The sequence below is a fragment of the Etheostoma cragini genome, chromosome 3, assembly GCF_013103735.1.
Source record: "Etheostoma cragini isolate CJK2018 chromosome 3, CSU_Ecrag_1.0, whole genome shotgun sequence".
Lineage (NCBI taxonomy): Eukaryota > Metazoa > Chordata > Actinopteri > Perciformes > Percidae > Etheostoma > Etheostoma cragini.
The window spans coordinates 24,677,735-24,698,385 of NC_048409.1; the positions used below are offsets into that span (position 1 = coordinate 24,677,735).

Genomic DNA, 20,651 nt, shown 5'->3' on the forward strand with positions numbered 1-20,651 from the left:
TTTGTCAATTTAAAATATAATTTTTCAACCAAAGAAAATCTCAGTTGATTGTTAAACTGTTGAAGTATAAGACTTATACCTATACGTAAAACACATCATTAGACAGACTACACACTTCAATGTCGCATGAAGCTAAGATGTCTCTGTGTATCGTACCAGGAATGTAAAGTTACACTGGAAGTGCAGCTTTGCAGACATGGCATTCCCGCTGTACTGAGAACGGACAATGGCAATAGCAGAGTTCATCTAAACAACGCCCACCACTAACATCTGGATAGGAGGTCAGAGTGGAACTGTACCCTGGGAAAGCAAGGTGGTCCCCAGCAACTGTTGCTGAGAAACACAGTGCACCCAGATTGTACATTGTGAACTTTGGCAGCAAAGAGCTTTGCCGTAACAGTCAGCATCTTTGCGAAAGCACAGCAATAGCAAATCAGTCACGTCAATTCTCGAGTAATGAGCCCTGGACTGAACCAGCTGAGGCTGCTTCTAGCCAAGAGGCGTTTTCCCCACTTTTGCATGTTATTACAGTGTGTTACCTGCAACACAAGGGTAGATGTATTCTCTATCAGACTGGTCACCTTAAGGGGAAAAAAGGAGAAAATTAGTCAAACTTGCATCATGTGTTCAATAGTTTATCATATTAAAGATGCAGTAGGTAGGCCTAAGAATTATAAAACTAACTTTCTGTCATATTTGACGAAACTGACCCTGTTTTTGAGTAGGACTACATTAGGCAGGTCATTTAAACTGAATAATCCCCCCGGCTCCACCTACAGCGTGTAGTGTGATTTGCAAAAATCCACAGCTCCCTGTTCAGATCATCAAATAAGGGCCAGGCTAAGTCCTGGATCTTCACAATCCTAAATACAGCACCTTTAACATACTACTATAAATTATTATTCTGATAACTGCTCAGGTTGGTGTACAGATACCACGGAGCAGTGTGTGCTGTGACTTCAGTGAATGAGGTTTAGAGAGGACTGATTTACTTGGCTGGTAGTAGTCGTATATCTTGACCACAGCTGGCTTCAGGTTCTGTACTTGGTGGTCCTGTATGAGCGTTAGGCTGTGGTTGATGCCTATGTCCTTCGTTAACTGTTGGAAGAAAACAGACAACATGATAAGTAACAAATCTGGAAAGAATCATCTCGTTTGTCACTTTAAATCCCTCTCACCTCCCGTATGTACACCAGAACGTGATCCTCCTTTTGTTCAACACGATCCACCAGCAGGGCACCTTTGAGCTGTGAGGTGACATTAATCAGCTGGGTTATCATGACAACAACTGACAAATACCACTCAGTTAAAGTTACTGGAATCACTCACCATGTTCAAAGACTCTGGGTCTGGGACAAATCCAGAAAGCATTCTGATATCCAAGATAACCATGTTAGTACTGGGCTCCTTTCCACTGTATCTGTAATGCAAGGAACATTAAATAATGTCAATCTGGTGCTTTGGATGGGCTCCATTGATTGAGTTGAGTTGTAGCTACCAAGTTGTAAACATTCCTCCCCTGTCCATCCACCAACAGCATTTACCAGTCAAGCTGGTAGATGAAGAGGATCTGCTTGTTGATTACTTACAGGGATGTTAGTTTCAGAATGAGTTTGGGTCTTTTGCTGGTGCAGTCGGCCTCTGGTTTAACCTCAACACTGAGAGTCGTAACATCAGCAGGAGTTGGGATGTTATAGACAAGAGAAATCTAGATTAGAGGTAAAAGAGAGTCTCTTACTTTGTATGAGGTGTTTGGCTTTAGTTGGACAATGTATGGGTTGCACGGTACGTGGTATGTTTTATTTGTTTTTGTTTTGTGTGAAGTGGAGAATGTTGTGGTGGACTTTGGACTGGAAGCTGTGGAATTAGTTATTGTTGTGTTGGTGTCATGTAATTCTGTGTGGGATGGGCCACTTAGAGGCATAACACAAATACAAATTTCAATCAATTAAGCAATCGATCATAAAAAGTGAACAAGAATCTAAATTCTTGCTGCTCAAATTGATTAAACTGTAGAGTATGAAGCATCAGGATTGGGGGTTTATGTACATTAAACCACTGACCTGTATTGCAGCACATGCAGTCCCCTTCACCTCCAGGCTGTACTTTCCTGTCACGCCCTGCAGCTTCTTCTCCTGGTAGAGCAGTTTGTTGTTCTGATTCACATCAAACGTCAGCTGGCCACTGGGAGACTGGACCGTCACTATGGTTGAACCCACTGGACTGAACACCAGAGTGGAGTAGAGAGCCAGAGCCTGAAGAGCCACCACGGTGTCCTACAACACACACAAAGAAAAATTCCCTAATACTTGTGCTTAAATTTATACAAATGTAAATGTTCTTTGGTTTACACCTTCAACTTTCGTAGGAGTCATACATTTTGTTGACCTGTGAGTGCTATGCATGTCTAAATAATGTGAGTTTCCGTTTTAAAATAATTTGAAAGATGAACTCAAGGCTTTCTATTCTTTTTATATTGGATCGTTTGTAATTTAGGGAATAGACCACTGGAGGAAAATAAGGGAGGGTCTCTTCTTTGTTGAGGAGAGGGTTACCCAACGTCATTTAGTCTGCATTTCAAAGTGGCTTGTTTGGTGGTTAGTGGAAGTGTGCATTTAGTTCCGATGCTTGTTGTGTTTCCACAACAATATAAGTGAATAAATCTACTGAAATGGCCACCATAACAGTGGAGTGTGATGTGTAAGATGAGAAGGCAGCGGTTACGTTAGGTTAGTTTGTGTGTGTTATGGCTGTAAAAAACAATGGCTGTCTGTACATCTCTGCCAAGTGCAAACCAGAACAAAAGGCATCAATAAATTGTTGAGGAGGTTAATGCCTTTTATCCCAATCATTTTGGACAGTCATAGAAAAATGTATTACTGGTGTAGGGAGGGTCAGGTCTATTTTGACTAAAAATCTCAAAAGTCCTCCGGTAGCCCCTTTATTAAAAAACGAACGGTCCTTAAGTGTATTAAATGCTCCTATACCTCATAAGCTAAATGTCAATATTTAAAGAAACACTGAATTGAAGAAGCAGAAAAATACATTGTCACAAACACAAAAAAGGTCTGTTTTTCTTGTGCCACGCTATTGTTTTTGGGATAACGGGCTGTCAGACAAATGGGCTTAAGGTCACAGCTAAGCCATACATATTAAATAGCTTTGTTCATCTTATTTGTCCCAGAAGAGATTACTGTACATTCAAAGTCCATCTTAACCCTGTTTGAGCTGTACCTGTGTGGAGGAGAATCCTCCGTAATAGTTCTGCTGGCTAGTCAGCCATCTAACGATGCGGCTGGCGTAGCCCAGGTCTTCAGCAGTTGGAGAGGCACTGAGTTTAGCCAGCAGCACATAGGAGCTGATCTCCACAGACAGAGAGGCTGACGTTTCTGTTTCTGTCTGAGACCAGTGGAGGAAACCTCCTAAAAACAGCCATCCACAAAGAGACAAAGAGGCACACAGTAAGTTTTGTCACAGTAATGAAGCCAGAAGGATTTCCTGTAGGAGGATGACTCACCTTCTTGTGATGCAGCAGTGTCTAGGTGCTTCAGTAGGTGAGCACGGGTCTCCATGTCTCCTGCCAGGGTGAAGACGTACGCCAGCAGAGCTGTGGTGTAGGTGTTGCTGAGGTCACTGATGGACTCCTTTAGGCAAGACAAGCTAGAATTCACAGGTCCATGAAGCGCAGGATCCTAGAACAGATTAAAAGAACATATTGTCTTTTGCAATCATTGTTAACTAATTCCTACATATACAAGGAAACAAACGACTTCAGTAGGGAGACCAGGGACAGTTGTAACAGGAGATGGTTGTAACACTTTGAATTCCTCTCATCAGAAACAACCTGGAGTGATTATGTTAATGTCCCTCCATTCTTGCTAAAAAGGGAACCACATTTGAAACTTCTTCATGGCGTTATCTACAAAAACTGTTTTTTGAGGTAAAATGGTTTTTTTCTTTCTGATGTACTTTTTTGGATGCTGTTATGAGATCAAATGTCTATGAAGTCAAACAAGTATTATTAAAATCACTGTTTATTTCACTGTTTTCACTGCAATACATCCGGCTGCTACTGATATTTGCACTAGTCATTATCGTGTTATAATAATTTTACATTGCACATACTTTATATTGCACATACTTACTATTTATACTGTTTCTTTTTTTACTTGTCTTCTGTTTCTTTTCTTTTTTCGGAGCCTTGCAACGCAATCTCGCTCAACTTTATATTGTGAATGAGCAGTTTAATGACAATAAAGTCTGTCTAAGTCTAACTAGCAGTCAAGCTAGCTCACATGAGATGAAAACATGGTTACGGGGTGTTACAACCGTTACAGTTTAATCAAAAACTGCATAGATTTCATTTTAATGTGAAACTTAAAAGTAAAATGCTTTAGGCCTTCTAGCCCCCCATCCCCTCTCTCTCTGTTGTTGAGAATGTTTAAGTTAAACTTGTTTGTTCTACCCTTTAAATAAACTTCTTGCATTTTAATTTGACTTCTTCACCTCTTTTTTGTCATGTTGTATGAAAAACAGGTAATCATTACTTAAAAACATGAAATGAATAGTCACAAGAACATGACTGATAAATCATATTTTCCATTATGAGTATATGATTGATTCATTATATACATATTTAAGACATGATACAACCTTACATGTGTTAACCGTCCCTGGTTGTAACAGTGGAGAGACTGAATTACATACATTTCATAAAACCACTTAAATACATTGTGTCAGCAGTTGACATATTGAAGTTTATAATATATATAATAAGAAATTGGTTACTCCAGTGTAAATGGTTTTTGATGTATTGCTTAAAATTACAAAAAGTGTTACAACTGTCCCTGGTCTTGCCGGAGGCAATCACACAAAACAGCAGATACTAATCTGAAAGATAAGGAACAAAAAAACGTATTGCATCGACCAAAATAAACCACTACCCACAAATGTCATTGTCAAATGAGGCATACAATACTAACCACCAAACAGAAATATGTTTAAAAAAGACTAACATTAAATTTGAAATTATAAGTCATCAGATGGCTTGTTACTCAAGTGAGAAAGTGGAAACACCGCAAAAGAATGGAACAATTTCAAAAATTATGGGTTAAGACTAGGCTACATGGGTTGCATTCAAATTAATTCTAACTATTTAAATGCTCCTTTACTCCAAACAAACTTTTTTAATACACCACTACAGTGGTCTTATACTGGGGTTTCCTACCTTTGCTCAAAACTAAGTGTATTTCTACTACTTAAGTGGCATCACGCGGTGAGGTTGCAGCATTCAACTGAATACAACTCAGTTTACCTTCTTCTTTCCAAGTGTGTAGGAGAACCTAGATTGGCCTTCACTTCAATGTAAAAGCATGAAAGGCCCTTTCTAAAGCCAGTGTTTGGTTTGTTCGTTCTGGGCTCCTGTAGAAATATGGCTGTGCAACATGGCGGCCTCCGTGAAAGTAGACCTGCTCCTAATGTAGATGTGAAGGGCTCATTCTAATCAAACGAAAACACCAATTCTGTTTCAGGTGATTATACACTAATGAAAACATTTCTGCCTATAGCCCCCCCCCCCCCCGACACACACACACATCCTACACACTAGTCCTTTAACAGTAAAAAAACAAAAAACATTTTGTTAGTGTTCATAGCGACAGTTCAGAATCTATAGTGCTGTGCTATAAATACCTATATTCAAATTAATGCTACAATGCATATACACATACTGTATATACAATCATATTAAAAATGATCTACTCACATCTCTGGGGATATTCATCTCCAAGAAGGCAGCAGTGATGTAGGCACTGAGAGCAACTTTATCAGACACACCACCCTGTAAAGAAGAAGCATGAGTAATTAGTGATCTAATCTGACTCAGTGGATGCAGGATGTAGGCCTGCCATTGGCCGTGTATTTCAAACAGTATTCTGCTCCCATTTTGCTATCTCCACTATCAGTTATAGCCAAAGTGAGTGTATTCTCGCATCCACAGTTGTTTATTCTAGCATTGTTTTGGGCCCTCCTCACACGAGGTTCATGTCAGGCTACGGCATGGGGATCATTTCCTCCACGTAGCTAAGTAGCCCCGACGTAGATTTAACGCGGAATCATAAATCACGCTTCAGTCCCACTCTCCTCCAGTCTGACGCCCCTGCCTAGAGCAGAATGATAAAGGGTGCAGCCAGACCTTTCTCCAGCACCGAACACAGACACACAACACAGAGGAGATCTAATCGTAATCCCCTTCTTGTGACAACGAGCAACATTGAGCTGTTGAATCAAATTACATCCCAGAGCTGCTTGCCCATCCCAATACAACACTCTTCAGCTTCAGTGGCTTTTAGTTTAGGATTAGCATTCCCTGGTTGGTACAAACAAGACCTGTAAAGTTGTATATTGAAAATATGTAAAGTTGTGCCAATACCAAAGAATAAGAAAATGCCTTTCTCTGGATCAAACAGTAGATCAATAAGTACCAATTCTTGGTAAAATAATGGAATGTAGTGTTTATGAACCGATTCAGTTTTATTTTTTTAAATAATAATTTAATTACAGTTTTTCAGCATGCATACAGAGGAAAACACTCAACAGCCACTGCACTGACTCAGATGGTTGATGACTGGTTTGAGGATATGGACGATAGAAAAATAATAAGTAACAACCTGATTCTCAATGTATCTAAAACTACCAGTTTAGTGGTTGGAACTCATTTCTCAATTCCAAATCGAAACTTGAACTCAGAATAGAACAAACTTTAGTAGAGCAAAGAGAGAGGCTAAACTTTTGGGTGTGATGATTGACCATAGATTGTGTTGGGACAAACACGTTCAAAAACTGGTAACTAAAATGGGCAACACCTTGTCAGTTATTAAAAGGTGTGCAAACATCTTAACACCACAGACAGTTAAACAAGTCCTTCAGGCTTTGTTTTTTTCACATCTGGATTACTGTTCAGTGGTGGGGTCCAGCACTTCAGCAATTATTATGAAAAAATTACAAGTGATTCAGAATAAAGCTGCACGTGTGGCTCTTTCGTGTGGGTTTAGATCAAATGTTGATAAAATGCATGAACAACTCATATGGCTTAAAGTTAAAAATGGATTTGTGCACTCGCTAATGTTTTTTTTTTACATAACATTATAACAAACAATACACCTTTTACTTTATAAACAAAACTATCCTTTAGTACTGCTATACATCATTATCCAACGAGGCATGCAGTAGGAGGGAGTTTTATTTTACCTAAAGTGAAAACTAAGTCAATTAAACGTTCAGTTAGGTACAGAGCAATGTGTGAATGGAACTCTCTCCCAACAACTATTAAAAACAACTCTCAGTATGGCTTTAAAAAAATCACTTAAGACATATTTATTTGAAAGGAATTAAATATTTAATATAAAATTAGTTGGTACAGGGCTTTTGTTTTGTTATTGTATTTCTTAAAATAGATTAATCTATTCGGAGTAGTGTCTTTTGTTTAATTTTTTCTATTAATTGTGTTAACTGTAAGATTTACTTATGATTTGTATTTTCAAATGTATGTATGTGTGTGTGTGTGTAATGAAATGTTATGAGTATCGTCAAGGAAAGATTGTAGGACCCCAGGAAGAACAGCTTTTAGTGAATGCTGAAGCTAATGGGGATCCCAATAAAACAAACAAACAATTAATCAAATTTTAATCATGATCACGATTTTGATTTTCCACGTTCAAATTTGCGTGATCGAGCAATTTTTTTAAATGCCTCATTTCATAGAACGCTCCGGGTTTTTTGGAAAGCCAATCTACCGCTTCGTATACCACTTTCTGATCATGTGCCAATCAGAGTTGTTTCCTTCACCGCAGAGTAACGGTAGCAAAATTCCACAACAGATAGCAGTCGGTTATACGTCGGCCTCAAGGTTTACCGGTTTACTAGTAATCGCAACATTTTGTCCCGTCAACAGTTACCAGTGCTAGTTAGCAGATGTTAGCTCACAAGCTCTAGGGCAAGAGAGATATTTTTTCTCTAGGACGCACCGGTGCACCTAATGTCCTCGCATCCGCTGCAATGTTGTTCATATCGGTATGGTTAATGACCCATTTCTTCTGTAAAGCCGTGCCTGTGTTGGATCTCTCTACTCTCTCCTCTTCCTCTCCACGCTGCCTCGCCACACAGCAGGGCTGCTCCACATTTCTTACATTTGTCTACAGATTTAATGGTTATTAACAAAGCTGTGTGTTGTTTAGCATGAGAGCCAAACCTGTATTTTTACAAGTGTTTCCGCTGGTAACCCTGCTATCGCAGCGGCCACGGCTAAAAACAGAAGAAGTTATTGAAGGCAACTAACTTCAGTTGGTCGATTAATAGCCTGAGACGGAGCCTGCCGGACCTGGGCCAGGGATGTGACCCATGGCCAGAATATCATAGTTCATAAAATGCAGAGCAGTGAAGGATACAGACATTTCATAGACACAGCGAAATTAGTCTAAGAGGGAATTATCTTACGTTGCTCTAATTTCATAAAGTGGGCCCCTGGCTGGTATTTCTTACTACTGAGACATGAATGAAAATCCTGATGGTGCATTTCCATTTAACTACTGCTACAGCAAAAGTGTTATTTAGTAAAATTTACATACTGACCTTATTTAGTTTCAGTTATCATCAGTTATTGGTATACAAGCTCTAGTAAAGAGGGACTTTAATTACCTTCATTCTGTTGTTGAAGAGCTTTCCTGATTGTTCAAAACAGCCATTTTTTCGTTGTTTACTTTCCAGCCAAGTCATGGACGCTTCAATGTTTGCTGGGTCAATGTAGATGAAAGACTGTGCTTTGGCAAAAGATCTCAACACAAATGCAGTCAGCCTAAGGATATCAAAAACAAAAGACAGAAAAAACGACAAGAGGAAGCAGATCTATTTAATGGCTCACAATAATCATCTACTCTAAAAGTATGAACTGTATGTCGTAGTAAATGTTGAACAACATATAAATATATAATTCCTTCTTTTTTGTGGATGATTGACCAGTGATGTTCTCACCAAGTGTTCCCTGGTCCTGCACCAAATGTGCTGTAAGCACCGTCCTCATGTTTATAGTTCAGCTGTCTCTGGTAGCCTGTATAACAACAGAAACATGCTTATTAGGGTATTTACAGATTTGATAGGATTTATGGTAAATTCATAATTTGGGGTAAATCTGTTGATTTGTTGTTGATTACAGACTACATTTGATGCCTTTAATGGACAGCTGACATAAAAAGATGACAAGAAATTAGGGGAGACAAAGAAGAAATGACATGCAACGAGATCTCTCAGGTGGCCTAGAAGTTAAAGTGGGGGCCTTTTGTCAACACCATAACCTAGAGGCCAGCAGGGTGTCCCTGATCTGTAGTCTCTAATTGGAACGAGGAGCATTGTGCTGGTTGAACAAATTATGCACGCTGCTCATTATATTTTGTGCAACCAGCACCGGAATGTAACAAACAGTAGATTTGGCATACGTGATCTTTTAGATACCAAAGTAAAACAGACTCACCACTGGTCAGGAAGTTGGTAGCCTTTTCCTTGATGGCTGGGGTCAGCTGCTGTGTGTTTCTCAGGTACTCGAGGATGTAGATGTTTGGGGCGAGGAGTGCCATGTTCTGCTCACCACATCCATACGGCATCTGCAGCAGCCCATCCAGGTTCTTCAGAGCCCGGCCCAGAATGTCACCTGCGCAAAAACACAGAATCACTGAGACTGAACACGTAACTAACCTGACCTTTGCTTTCTAATGGGGCTTGAAAGACAAACTGTATGTTCTTATGTTGTTATATCACCTTTTGTCAATTTCGACAGAATCTAATTTAATATGTTGAAGGTAAAAATTCACTTTGTATTTTGATTTAACTTTGTTCAATTGATTCATTTTCATTCTAACCACAGATTTTTATTTTTGATGGAAGCCTGTTCTCATCCATCCATCCATCCTTCCATCTTTGTCCTCTTATCCAGTATCGCGTTGCGGGGGCAGCAGCTCTGGCAAGGGACCCCAAACTTCCGTTTCCCGAGCAACATTAACCAACTCCGACTGGGGGATCCGTTCCCAGGCCAGGTTAGATAATCCCTAAATTAAGTCCTGGGTCTTCCCTGAGGCCTCCACCCAGCTGGACGTGCCTGGAACACCTCCTTAGAGAGGCGCTCAGGAGGTATCCTTACCAGATGCCCAAACACCCTCAACTGGCAACTTTTAACGCAAAAGGAGAAGTGGCTGAGACCAACCCTCACCTGAAACAAGTCTGACTTCCAAAAACCCCGACACAGCTCTCACTTTGGTCAAAGACCGGATGGTCGTAAGAAGGGACCGCCCATACTCCCTCAGCTCGTCCCACGGTGTCTCCCGGGGGACCCAGTCATACGCCTACTCCAGATCCACAGAACACAGGCTCCCACCAGGATCCTTGAGAGAGTGAAGATTTGATCCGTTGTGCCACGACAAGGAAGGAATTGGCATTGTTCCTCTTCAACCTGAGGTTCACCTATCGCCCAAACCCTCCTTTCCAGCACCTTAGAGTAGACTTTACCAGGGAGGCTGAGAAGTGTGATACCCCTGTTATTGGGACACACCCTATGGTCGCCCTTTTTGAAGAGGGGAACCTCCACCCCGGTCCGCAACTCTCTAGGCACCGTTCCAGACCTCCATGCAATGTTGAAGAGGCTTGTCAACCAAGACAGCCCCTCCACACCCAGAACTTTCAGCATTTCTGGACAGATCATATTAATCCATGGGGCTTTGCCACTGTGGCGTTGCTTAACTACCTCAGTGACATCCACCAGGGAAATTGACAATAATCCCCCATCATCTTCCAGCTCTGGCTCTACCATAGAAGGCGTATTAGCTGGATTTAGAAGTTCTTCAAAAGGCTCCTTCCACCGCCCTATTACCTCCTCAATTGATGTCAACAACATCCCATCGTTACTGTAAAAAGCGGGGATGGTTCCCCACTTCCTCATCCTGTGATGGCGAACAATTTTCCAGAACTAACTTGGTGCCAATTGAAAGTCCTTCTTTATGTCTTCTCCAAACTTCTCCCACACTCATTGCTTTGCCTCTTTCACGGCAGAGGCTGCAGCCCTTCGGGCCCTCGGTACCTTGCTACTGCCTCTTGATCCCTCTGGGATAGCATATCCCGGAAAGACTCCTTCCTCAGTCGGATGGCTTTCCTGACCACCGGTGTCCACCAGGGCTTCTTAGGTTACCGTCCCTTGAGGCACCTAAGACTCTAAGATCACAGCTCTCCACCGCAGCTTTAGCAATGGGAACTTTGAACATTGTCCACCTAGGTTCAATGCCTCCAGCCTCCACAGGGATGCAGGAAAAGCTTCGTCGGAGGTGTGAGTTGAAAGTCTGTCAGACAAGGGCCTCCTCCAAACATTCCCAATTTCATCGCAAAACCCGCTTCGGCTTAACAGGTCTGTCCAGAGTCTTCTCCCGACCCCTGACCCAACCAAGATGGCGATCAGTTGACAGCTCCACCCCTCTCTTTACACGAGTGTCTAAAACACACGGCCTCAGATCAGATGAAACAATTATAAAATATATCATTGGGTAAGGTTAGGTCTCCAAGAAGGCAGAGTACTCCGAAACCTTTGTTTGGTGCTAATGCAAAAACCACAGTGAAACCCACGGGATGGAGAAATAGGCACCATGTAGCTTTTTCGGGCTGTGCCCGGCTGGGCTCCGTGGCAAACCCAGCCCCCAGGCCCTTGCTGAGGAGCCCTCCATCTGGGCCCTCCATCTGGGCATTGGAATTGCATTTGGTTAAAGCAATTCTCAATTAAAATGAATTTTCTATTACTTTACCAAGGACTGATGCTGAAGCACGGGCAGATCCATCAATCGTGTCCTCAGGGAGTTGTATGTCCATTTCCTCTGTCAAAGCTTCCCCTGTGAACAAAGAGAGAGAGAGAGAAACACTCAGCGCTGAAACAAAGATGTCTTTTAGATGAAACGGACAGTTAGTGGATCAAGAAAGATAAAATCCCAAAAATGGAGGGTTCTTTCATTTATTTAACCGTAAAACAATTTGACGCACCTGCGCTATGCTTGCTGTAATCATAATCAAGTGCTTTATGCAAGTAGGGAATGTCTCCATTACATTTTTAATGACTGGTGTAAACCGTACTGACCTTTTGGGCAGAGCAGCCAGTTGTAGGTCTTTGTCATCTCAGTTCCCTCAGCCTGAGATGAAAAGAAATAATGTGAGTTACAGAGCTCCCATTTGGTTTAATGGATGAACATTTTCTGTCATCTTGTTTTTAAGGTACCAACCTTTACTATGAGAGGTCGTGTAACCACGTCAATTCGTCCCCTTTCAGGCACGCGCACAACCTCATTGTCACATGAAATTTGGGATGTCACAGCCTCAGCACTCACTGACACATTTACAACTCCTGAACAGAACAAACAGTGTTTGTTTTTTTTGGACAAAAATGTCAAAACTTTTCATCACTAAGGGGGATCTCACTGATTTCACAAAGCTCAAAAAGGGCTCCTCCACCTCAACAGCCTTGTGGTTAAAAGCTTGACTCTCACCTAAGGCTGAGGGGGCCATGGTCCAGCTGAGGGTCTTGCGCTCATTGCCGCACAGACAAGATGTGTACTGGTCACCAGAGAGGGGGGTGAGGGTGTAATCTAAGGAGGGGGTTGGAGTCACAGAGACCTGTTCAAGAGAGATAACAAAATATTTAAAAACTGGAGATTTTTGGCAAATGCAAAAAACTGTTCAAACTGCAGAAAAAGGCTGCAGCATTTAACCATTCCCCGGTGCATCAAGTCTTGTGTGAGGTGACAGAACCAGCTAGGGAGGTGGGTAGAGTGAAACAGCAATCACTGACAGGTTTCAACAATGTTTTAAAATGTGCCTCTGATTCTACATTGAAAAGGGAGTAGGTAAAGTCATTACAATCTTTTGCAGTCGTCTTTTTAACTTATAACCCAACAATTTATCATAAGTATGTTGTGCATCCAAAAATATATATTCATCAGGGTCACACACACACACACACACACACACACACACACACACACACACACACACACACACACCTAAATTTACATATACTGTACATGTCCTAATATATTTGATCTTTAGTTTTTTGGCTCTAGACAATGAAAATTAAAGAAAGTCAGTGTTTCTCTGAGAAGAAAATACTGTAATAGCACAAACAACCAGTATTGATTCATCATAAATAATCTCAGGTATTACATAACCATAAGCTGCATTAATATAGGACGAATTTCCATTTTTCCGGTACATTTCCACCACAGGATGATTTTTGGCAATCCCCTTTTTTTTTTTATCTAGAACCCTCATCAGGTATATTGTAAATTTAAAAATATTCATTTTAAAGACTTTGGTTTAGGACCAAAATACCTGCAGACCAACTACCATCTTACTGTATTTTGTGTTTTGTTCTAAGTAGCTAATTGTAAACGCTAACACAATAAAGTTGGGGAAAATGGTAAACATGAAACCTGCTAAAAGACAGCATGTTAGCATTACTTTGTAAGAATGTTAACTTTTTATTTTTTTTAAATCGCATCACCATGATGCAACTGGTCAGGTAGTTGAAGATGGTTGCCTTCAGTTCAAAGTGCTCCCCCCGGATGATGGAGTAGGGCAGGCTGAGCTCCAGGAAGAAGGGCTGAAAGACAGTGATGTTTTTACGTGGAGCCAAGCCGAAACCTTGAGGGGACAGACAGAAAGCCTCCGTCTCCCAGGTGGTGATGGTGTCCGGGACACTGAGGGCCACATCCTTCGTTCCAGACTCTCTGGATCAGCAGATACAGATGCATACGGTGAACTTGAAAACCATGCTCACATGATTCAGATTAGTCAAAAAACAACAATGTGAGTAGATAACTAATTTGCAGACTTAATTGCAGTAACACCACCACATTACAGTTACCTTAGAAGAATGTGGAAATGTGAAATTTTTTCATATGCATCTATTAGATCTCAGAAACTAAATGAATGCAGTTATACTGGGTTTCATGTGGACTCTAGCCCAAAAAGACCATTCCCCATACACAATAATTTTAAAAGAATCTTCTGGCGGCCTCTTTTGATAAGAATAACTAACTAAAATAACACTCCTACAATGGCTGAAAACAAGCTTAGGAGTAGTGTAAGTAAATTAGTTTCATGCCATTCATGTGTGGAGGGAGACAGCAGGAAGGTGCACATACATGAATTACAGTCATAACCTCAAACACATTTATGACCATCAAACATTCGGAGATAAAACTCACCCAACTTCCACCAGGTCCCATATCCAGGTCTCAGGGAAGAAAGTGCGGACTGTCACAATTGATGGTTTATCAGGAGATGACGAACCAGGTATCCCAGAAAGTCCAACTAAGCTTTCTACTTCCATTATGTCTGTATCGGGAACGGACTGATAGCTTACACTAACACCTGAGAAGAAAGTGGAAAATATTGTGTTAGAAAAAAATGAAAGCAATGACTCAGTGACCTTTTTTAATGAGGTAGTAAATATTCAGCATGTGTCACTTGATTGAGCAAAAAAGAAAGTCACCATAACCACCATGGCCCTGGTGGTATTCTCTTCCTTTATATTTGAGACATGAAGGCTCTCGGATAACCATGTTTGTTGCCATCTTCATCCCTACATTCTAGATAATCCAACAATAAAAAGGCATCACTGAAATGTTGATAAATGTGCAGCAATAATTTCTGTTAGTATATTCTTTATTTTGAACACTCATTTGTGCAGGAAGTACCTGGAAAACTGTATGAGCATCAGCTGTCCCACCACCATTGGGGTATGGCAAGACATATCTTTTTGGTCTTACATGCAAACATTCTACACCATCTTGAACGTCATATGGAATATAGGACATTTTCTTGACCGGCAACAATTGAAATATCTGAAAAGAAAGGTTTGGTTCAAAGTTATAAACTGACAATGTTTGATGTTCTATAAAGATCTGACAATTTGGAAACTCTTGGTCACTAACTACTTTTATATCTTCAAATGTGGATGTAAAGTATATTTGTCAATTAATTACCTTTATCAATAAGGCAGACTCTTACAGAGGGATACACCTCACATATGTGATCATAACCTTATGCTATAGCATTTTCATAACAGCCTTCTTAAAACTGGGTAAAAAGAACAACCAGCATTGAGCTGCATTGCACAGTTGAAAACAATGTACAACTGGAGGAGAATGAAAAAAGAGTAACCATGGTACAAGTAGATAACAAAAGAGTAAAAATAGTTAATGATAAATGTGAAAAACATCATGCAGAGACAAATTATGTATGCATATAGTTTTGGTTGATTCCAGTAGTTACCTTGTTTGCATCCAGAGTCTTCCCTGGCTCCTTGATGAGGACGCTCTGGTCAACAGCGCTCACACCACACAGAGACTTTGGCTGGGCGGTAACCTGCATGATGGTCTCCTCTCCTGGGACAGCCGAGGACGGAGAAAAGTCCAGCGACACCTGACACAATCAGAAAAGACACATCTCACCGCATGGACTTCAGTGGTAGATAAGAAACTGGGATCTTTTCATACTCCTCTGAACCCTAAGGTCATTTTTATAGTTCAGTGTCCGTCTGGATTTATTTTATAAAAAGATTTTAAAAAATCAACCCTGGTGTCTACAGTCAAGATATGAACATCATTTTTTCCCGGAAAAACTGGGCTATTAGAATATTTGGGCTGCAGTGAGGTCACTTGAACGTTTAAAATGGTTATAGGCCCTTAAAGACAAATAAGTAAAAGCAGTAAAAGCTAATTCAATCTCTCTAAAACAATTCTCATATGTCTTCACACTGTGAAGATATAAACATAAAACTTATACAGTTGATAAAATGCATACAGTTTTTCAAAGGAAGTCCGGACACTTTTGCCCTCATGACATTTACTTATGCCAATAATCAACATAATAATGTCATATTTATTGATATAACACCCATAGCAATGCTAAACAAGCATTGGTGTTTGTCTAAAACAGTTCTCCTATATGCTAAAAATTAACATAATCATCTCAAATGAGTAATAAACAGATGTCTTTGGAAAGTTTCTTTGCGAAGAGGAAAAGGCCCAGCAAAGAGACAAGAGAAGAGCCCACTTCCAAAAAAAAGAAAGCTTTTAACAGACTTGAAATATGGATCTATCCTGGTAGGTGATTCCCACATACCAAGCCCGCTCTGCATAGTATGTGGTGACCGGCTCGCTAATGAGGCAATCAAGCCTTCAAAACTGCTTTGCCACTTGGAGACCAAGCACCCTGGATTATAAAACAAGCCCCTGGAGTATTTTTGAAAGAAAATAACAGAAACACGACGGACAGAAGAAATTACTGAGGGCCACCAGATCAGTAAATGCAAATGCACTGAGAGCATCATACTTGGTGGCTAACCGTATTGCTAAGGCTAAAAAGCCATTCATATTGGTGAAGAATTGATCTTGCCCTCCACTGCAGACATTTGCCGTGAACTTCTAGAAGAGGCTGCTGTTAAAAAGATTGCACAGGTACCTCTTTCGGCTAGCACCATGACTCAGTGCATTAAAGAAATAGCCTAAGACATTGAGACACAATTGTTGGAGAGGATTAATACATTACCGTGGTACCAGGTTGACGAATCTACAGATGTTGACAAATGTAAACGTGCTGTATTATATAGCGCTTTTCTAGTCTTAACGACTACTCAAAGTGCTTTTGCATCATACAGGATACATTCACCATTCATACACTGTGGTTGAGGCTGCCGTACAAGGTACCACCTGCTCATCAGATAAACACTCACACACATTCACACTCCGATGCGCAGCAAACGGAGCGTCGGGGGCAACTTAGGGTTCAGTGTCTTGCCCAAGGACACTTCTACATGGGACTGCAGGGCCAGGGATTGAACCCCCAACCTTCCAGTTGGCAGACAACCGCTCTACCACTGAGCCACAGCCGCCGAAAAGGCAATACTACTTGTGTACCTTATATATCTTTACCAGGAGGTTGTGCATGAGGATATGTCATGTTCCAAGTTGCTGGATGGTTATATATCAGGAAAAATGAAATGGTCCTCTTGTGTCGGCATGTGCACAGACGAAGCTGCTGCCATGACAGGACGGCTGTCTGGTTTAACTGCTCGGATTAAAGAAGTTGCACCTGAATGTGAATCTACACATTGCATCATTGTTACGGCTCCTGCCTTTTGGGAGGGTTAAGCTCTTGTCTTTTAGATATGTAAATCCGTCTGTGTGGTTGCCCGGAGAGGATTGGCTGGCGTGACGGCTCCGCCCACTTCCCTGTTCCAGGCCAAGGTGTTGATTGGCGCGGCTGCTGTAGATCCTGCCAATCAACGTCCTTCAATCAACACCAGGAGAGTTCAAAAAGCACTGGGATTCTTCAGTCTGGGCGGCTGAATGTTTAGTTCAGTCTACCATGCGGTCCGGCTAGAGATGATTGTTGTTTGAGAAACTATTGTGCTAGAGATTGTTGTTGTTTGAGAAACTACTGTGCTATAGATTGTTGTTTGAGAAACTATTGTGCTAGAGATTGTTGTTTGATAGTTAGATTTTGTTTATGTAGTACTTTTGTTGGTTATTGTTTATTTTGGTATGTTATATTTTGTAAGGTACTGGGTGTTGTGCCCCTTCTGTTTCGTTGATTATTCTCAACCCCCAGTACCTCTCTTTGTGTTACTTGTTTACCCATTGTGGTCATTAAATCACCTTCATTTTTCTATACCCTCGTTTCCCTTTTGTTTGGGTTCCTCCCCAGTCCTCCTAATAACGTTATGGTCATCTTAACATCACCCAGATCGTAACAATCATTCACAGGGATAAGGTGGCAAGCCGAAAAATGCCACCATAATCGAACAGTGTATTAATTAATGTATTAGTGTTGTTAAAGTTATTAACCACTTCAAAGCACGCCCTTAATTTGCGCCTGTTTGAGCATCTTTGTGAGGAGATGGACGCGGAACACCCAAATAAAATGGTTATCCCGAGGGAAATCGCTGACCAACTGAGTGTTTGAGTTACGTGAGCCGCTGCAAAGATTTCTCTCAGGAACAAAGTCACTGCTGACAGCACATTTCAGTGACGAGGAATGGGTCGCAAAACTGACTTACCTTTGCGACATATTCAACCTGCTCAATGAACTTAATCTGTAACTTCAGGGGAAAATGACAACTGTCTTCAAATTGGCAGATAAAGTTGCTGCATTTAAAGCCAAACTGGATTTGTGGGGACGGCGCATGAACAGAGGCATATTGGACATGTTTCAAATAGGTGAGACTGAGCCTGATCCGTCCGTCCTCCAGGTGCCGCTTAGATCACTTCTCAAAGCAGTTTGAGCCCTACTATATTTTTATTTATATATATATATATATATATATATAATATTTTTATATTTATATTGATTTACTTATATTCGTTTTTGTGGCGTATCTGTATCTTATTTTGAAGGGATGTTTAAACATTACCATAGCAACTAGAGTCAGAGAGCGTTAGGGCAGTAGTCGAGAGGAGTAGAGCCAGACCAACATGCGGAAGCCTTATTCCGACCCCCCCCCCCCCCCCCCCCCCCCCCCCCCCCCCCCCGGCTGCAGAAAAATTGTCAAGCATTGACTGGTCCGCTGTGATAAAAAGGTTGGGGACCACTGGATTAGACCACCCTATCCAATAGAAGGTTAAAGTAAAAAGTGTGATATTTATAATTAAACTTTGATTCTGTACCTACAATCTCCCAAGAAAAGCCTGGCCACATGTCTTAGTTCTTCTCATGCTGACCTTGTGACTGAAGCATTGCTCAGTAGAGAAGTCAGCGCTGTTGGCGATCACAGTCTCACTGGGGAGGATGGTGTAAACCACAACCTGGACGTCTGGTGCCATGTCTGGAGACACTGTCAGCTTAAAGGACACCTCGCCCTCATTCACTGAAACAATATGAACAACAATCATCACTCACATTCCTCCATACATCAATAGACTGGTTATGCTAATTCAAAGGATAACTTTAAGACAAGTCATTCTTTGCTCACCGGATTTGTCTTTAACTTCAACCTGTTTAACTCCTTGTATAACAATAGCTCCTCTTGATAAGACCTGGGAAAGAAAATGACAAAAAAATCAAAAATCTAACAATAAAACTGCATTTTCTTTAACAGCAGATTACAACACTGTCTGCTGTTCTGATGTGTAGTTGTGATTCATGTTATTAAGTATGCTACTTACTGGAATATGTTCATTTGATTATGTCAAAAAGTTTGAAATAAAAGTTTAGTGTGCATGACATCAATAAACACTTGCCTGCCTAAAATACGGTTGCTAAAATAACAGACCTGGGGCCTGTCTAATGATATGAGATGAATCTACTCTGACTCTCTTGGAGGTATCTGGCTTTACTGAACTGGCCCCATTAACTCTGAGTTTAGCAAACCAACTATCTGCTAACGCAGGTAAAAAAGGAGTATTTGATTGGCGGTTACCAAACCGCCAATCAAATACAACATCAACAGATCCAGAGTGCCTTAATAAGATACTGATGCAATTATTGATTCCTGAAGTGAAATGTATTAAAAGGGAAACTCTGAAAATGTTACCCCTCTGAACATGAGTCTGTTACATGTGTTTAGAAGTACTACTGCATTTGTGGGAAATGTATCCTTTTGTGACTCCACAAGTTGAATGAGTCAGCATTAGTTGGGCTAAGACTACAGCACAAGTTTGAACATGTAAAAAATGTGGGGGTTTGGAGAAAGAAGACCTCTGTAGCACGCTATTAGCTACATTAGCCACTACTGGCATAACACACAAAAAATGTTATTTGGCAAACTTTGCCTATTATTACTCAACATGGGCTATGCTTAAATGTAGCACAAAACATAAAATCTCCTGGGTATTTGGTACTCCAGTCTTACCATGTAAACTGTGGATGTCAGTTATCTGACATAAAGGTCATTATAAAAAAATTTCTCCATGTCTTGGGAAGAGAACTGGTGACAGGAAAACATTTCACGAACCACTCACCAAATACATCACATCTATAATGCCCTGGGCCTCTCCAACTATGGTGTGTTGGATGAAGATTTCTTCTTCTTTGTCACAGGAAAGTGGTTCATCCTTCTTCTTTACTTCCAGGGAGCTGACTGTTTTAGTATCAGGAGAAGAAAGTGTGGCCAAAGACACTATGTGATCATTAGACTCATAGTATGGCGTTCTGTAAGGAGGGTAGCCCAGTGTCGATGTGTCGCTAACCTTGAGAGCAGAGGGAATATAGAAATGTGATGATGGTGGTTGAAGTAGAAGAAAGCTTCAGTTTTTTCAGCCAACACAAATGTTTAGGTATAGACGTAGTAGACAGTTCCTATGGCATATTGGTCAGTTGCAGCATATTGAGAAACCATTTCAGGTGTCAGATTTGGACTGTTTATCATCTTTGTGACAGTGTTACAATGTGGCTGGCAAATGTTGGATTACAGTTTGCACATTCTACTTCTTACTTGTAATTGGATGTCCCCTTTAAAGTCAGCTGTGCTTAATGAGAAAGTGGCGACACCATCACTGTTGGTTGTGAGATTCTGTAACAAACGCGATGACCACCTTTCCCCCTCAAACAGGAACACCGGCATGTCAGGAATG

The 20,651-nt window shown here is 41.0% G+C and overlaps 1 protein-coding gene across 1 annotated transcript in view; it reads right to left on the minus strand.

The window, feature by feature from the left end:
• Positions 1-20,651, minus strand: part of LOC117941693 (alpha-2-macroglobulin-like) — a 58,895-nt gene that overhangs the window by 271 nt on the left and 37,973 nt on the right. Inside the window, exons 19-35 of the mRNA XM_034866699.1 lie at positions 13,577-13,802; positions 12,564-12,690; positions 12,300-12,421; positions 12,158-12,209; positions 11,832-11,915; positions 9,524-9,700; positions 9,028-9,103; positions 8,695-8,851; positions 5,765-5,839; positions 3,518-3,692; positions 3,235-3,422; positions 2,064-2,276; positions 1,590-1,708; positions 1,330-1,420; positions 1,179-1,247; positions 993-1,098; positions 540-581 (exon numbers count right to left, since the gene is read on the minus strand). Of these exons, the coding sequence (XP_034722590.1) occupies positions 540-581; positions 993-1,098; positions 1,179-1,247; positions 1,330-1,420; positions 1,590-1,708; positions 2,064-2,276; positions 3,235-3,422; positions 3,518-3,692; positions 5,765-5,839; positions 8,695-8,851; positions 9,028-9,103; positions 9,524-9,700; positions 11,832-11,915; positions 12,158-12,209; positions 12,300-12,421; positions 12,564-12,690; positions 13,577-13,802 (2,099 nt within the window). The remainder of the gene's footprint in view (positions 1-539; positions 582-992; positions 1,099-1,178; positions 1,248-1,329; positions 1,421-1,589; positions 1,709-2,063; positions 2,277-3,234; positions 3,423-3,517; positions 3,693-5,764; positions 5,840-8,694; positions 8,852-9,027; positions 9,104-9,523; positions 9,701-11,831; positions 11,916-12,157; positions 12,210-12,299; positions 12,422-12,563; positions 12,691-13,576; positions 13,803-20,651) is intronic.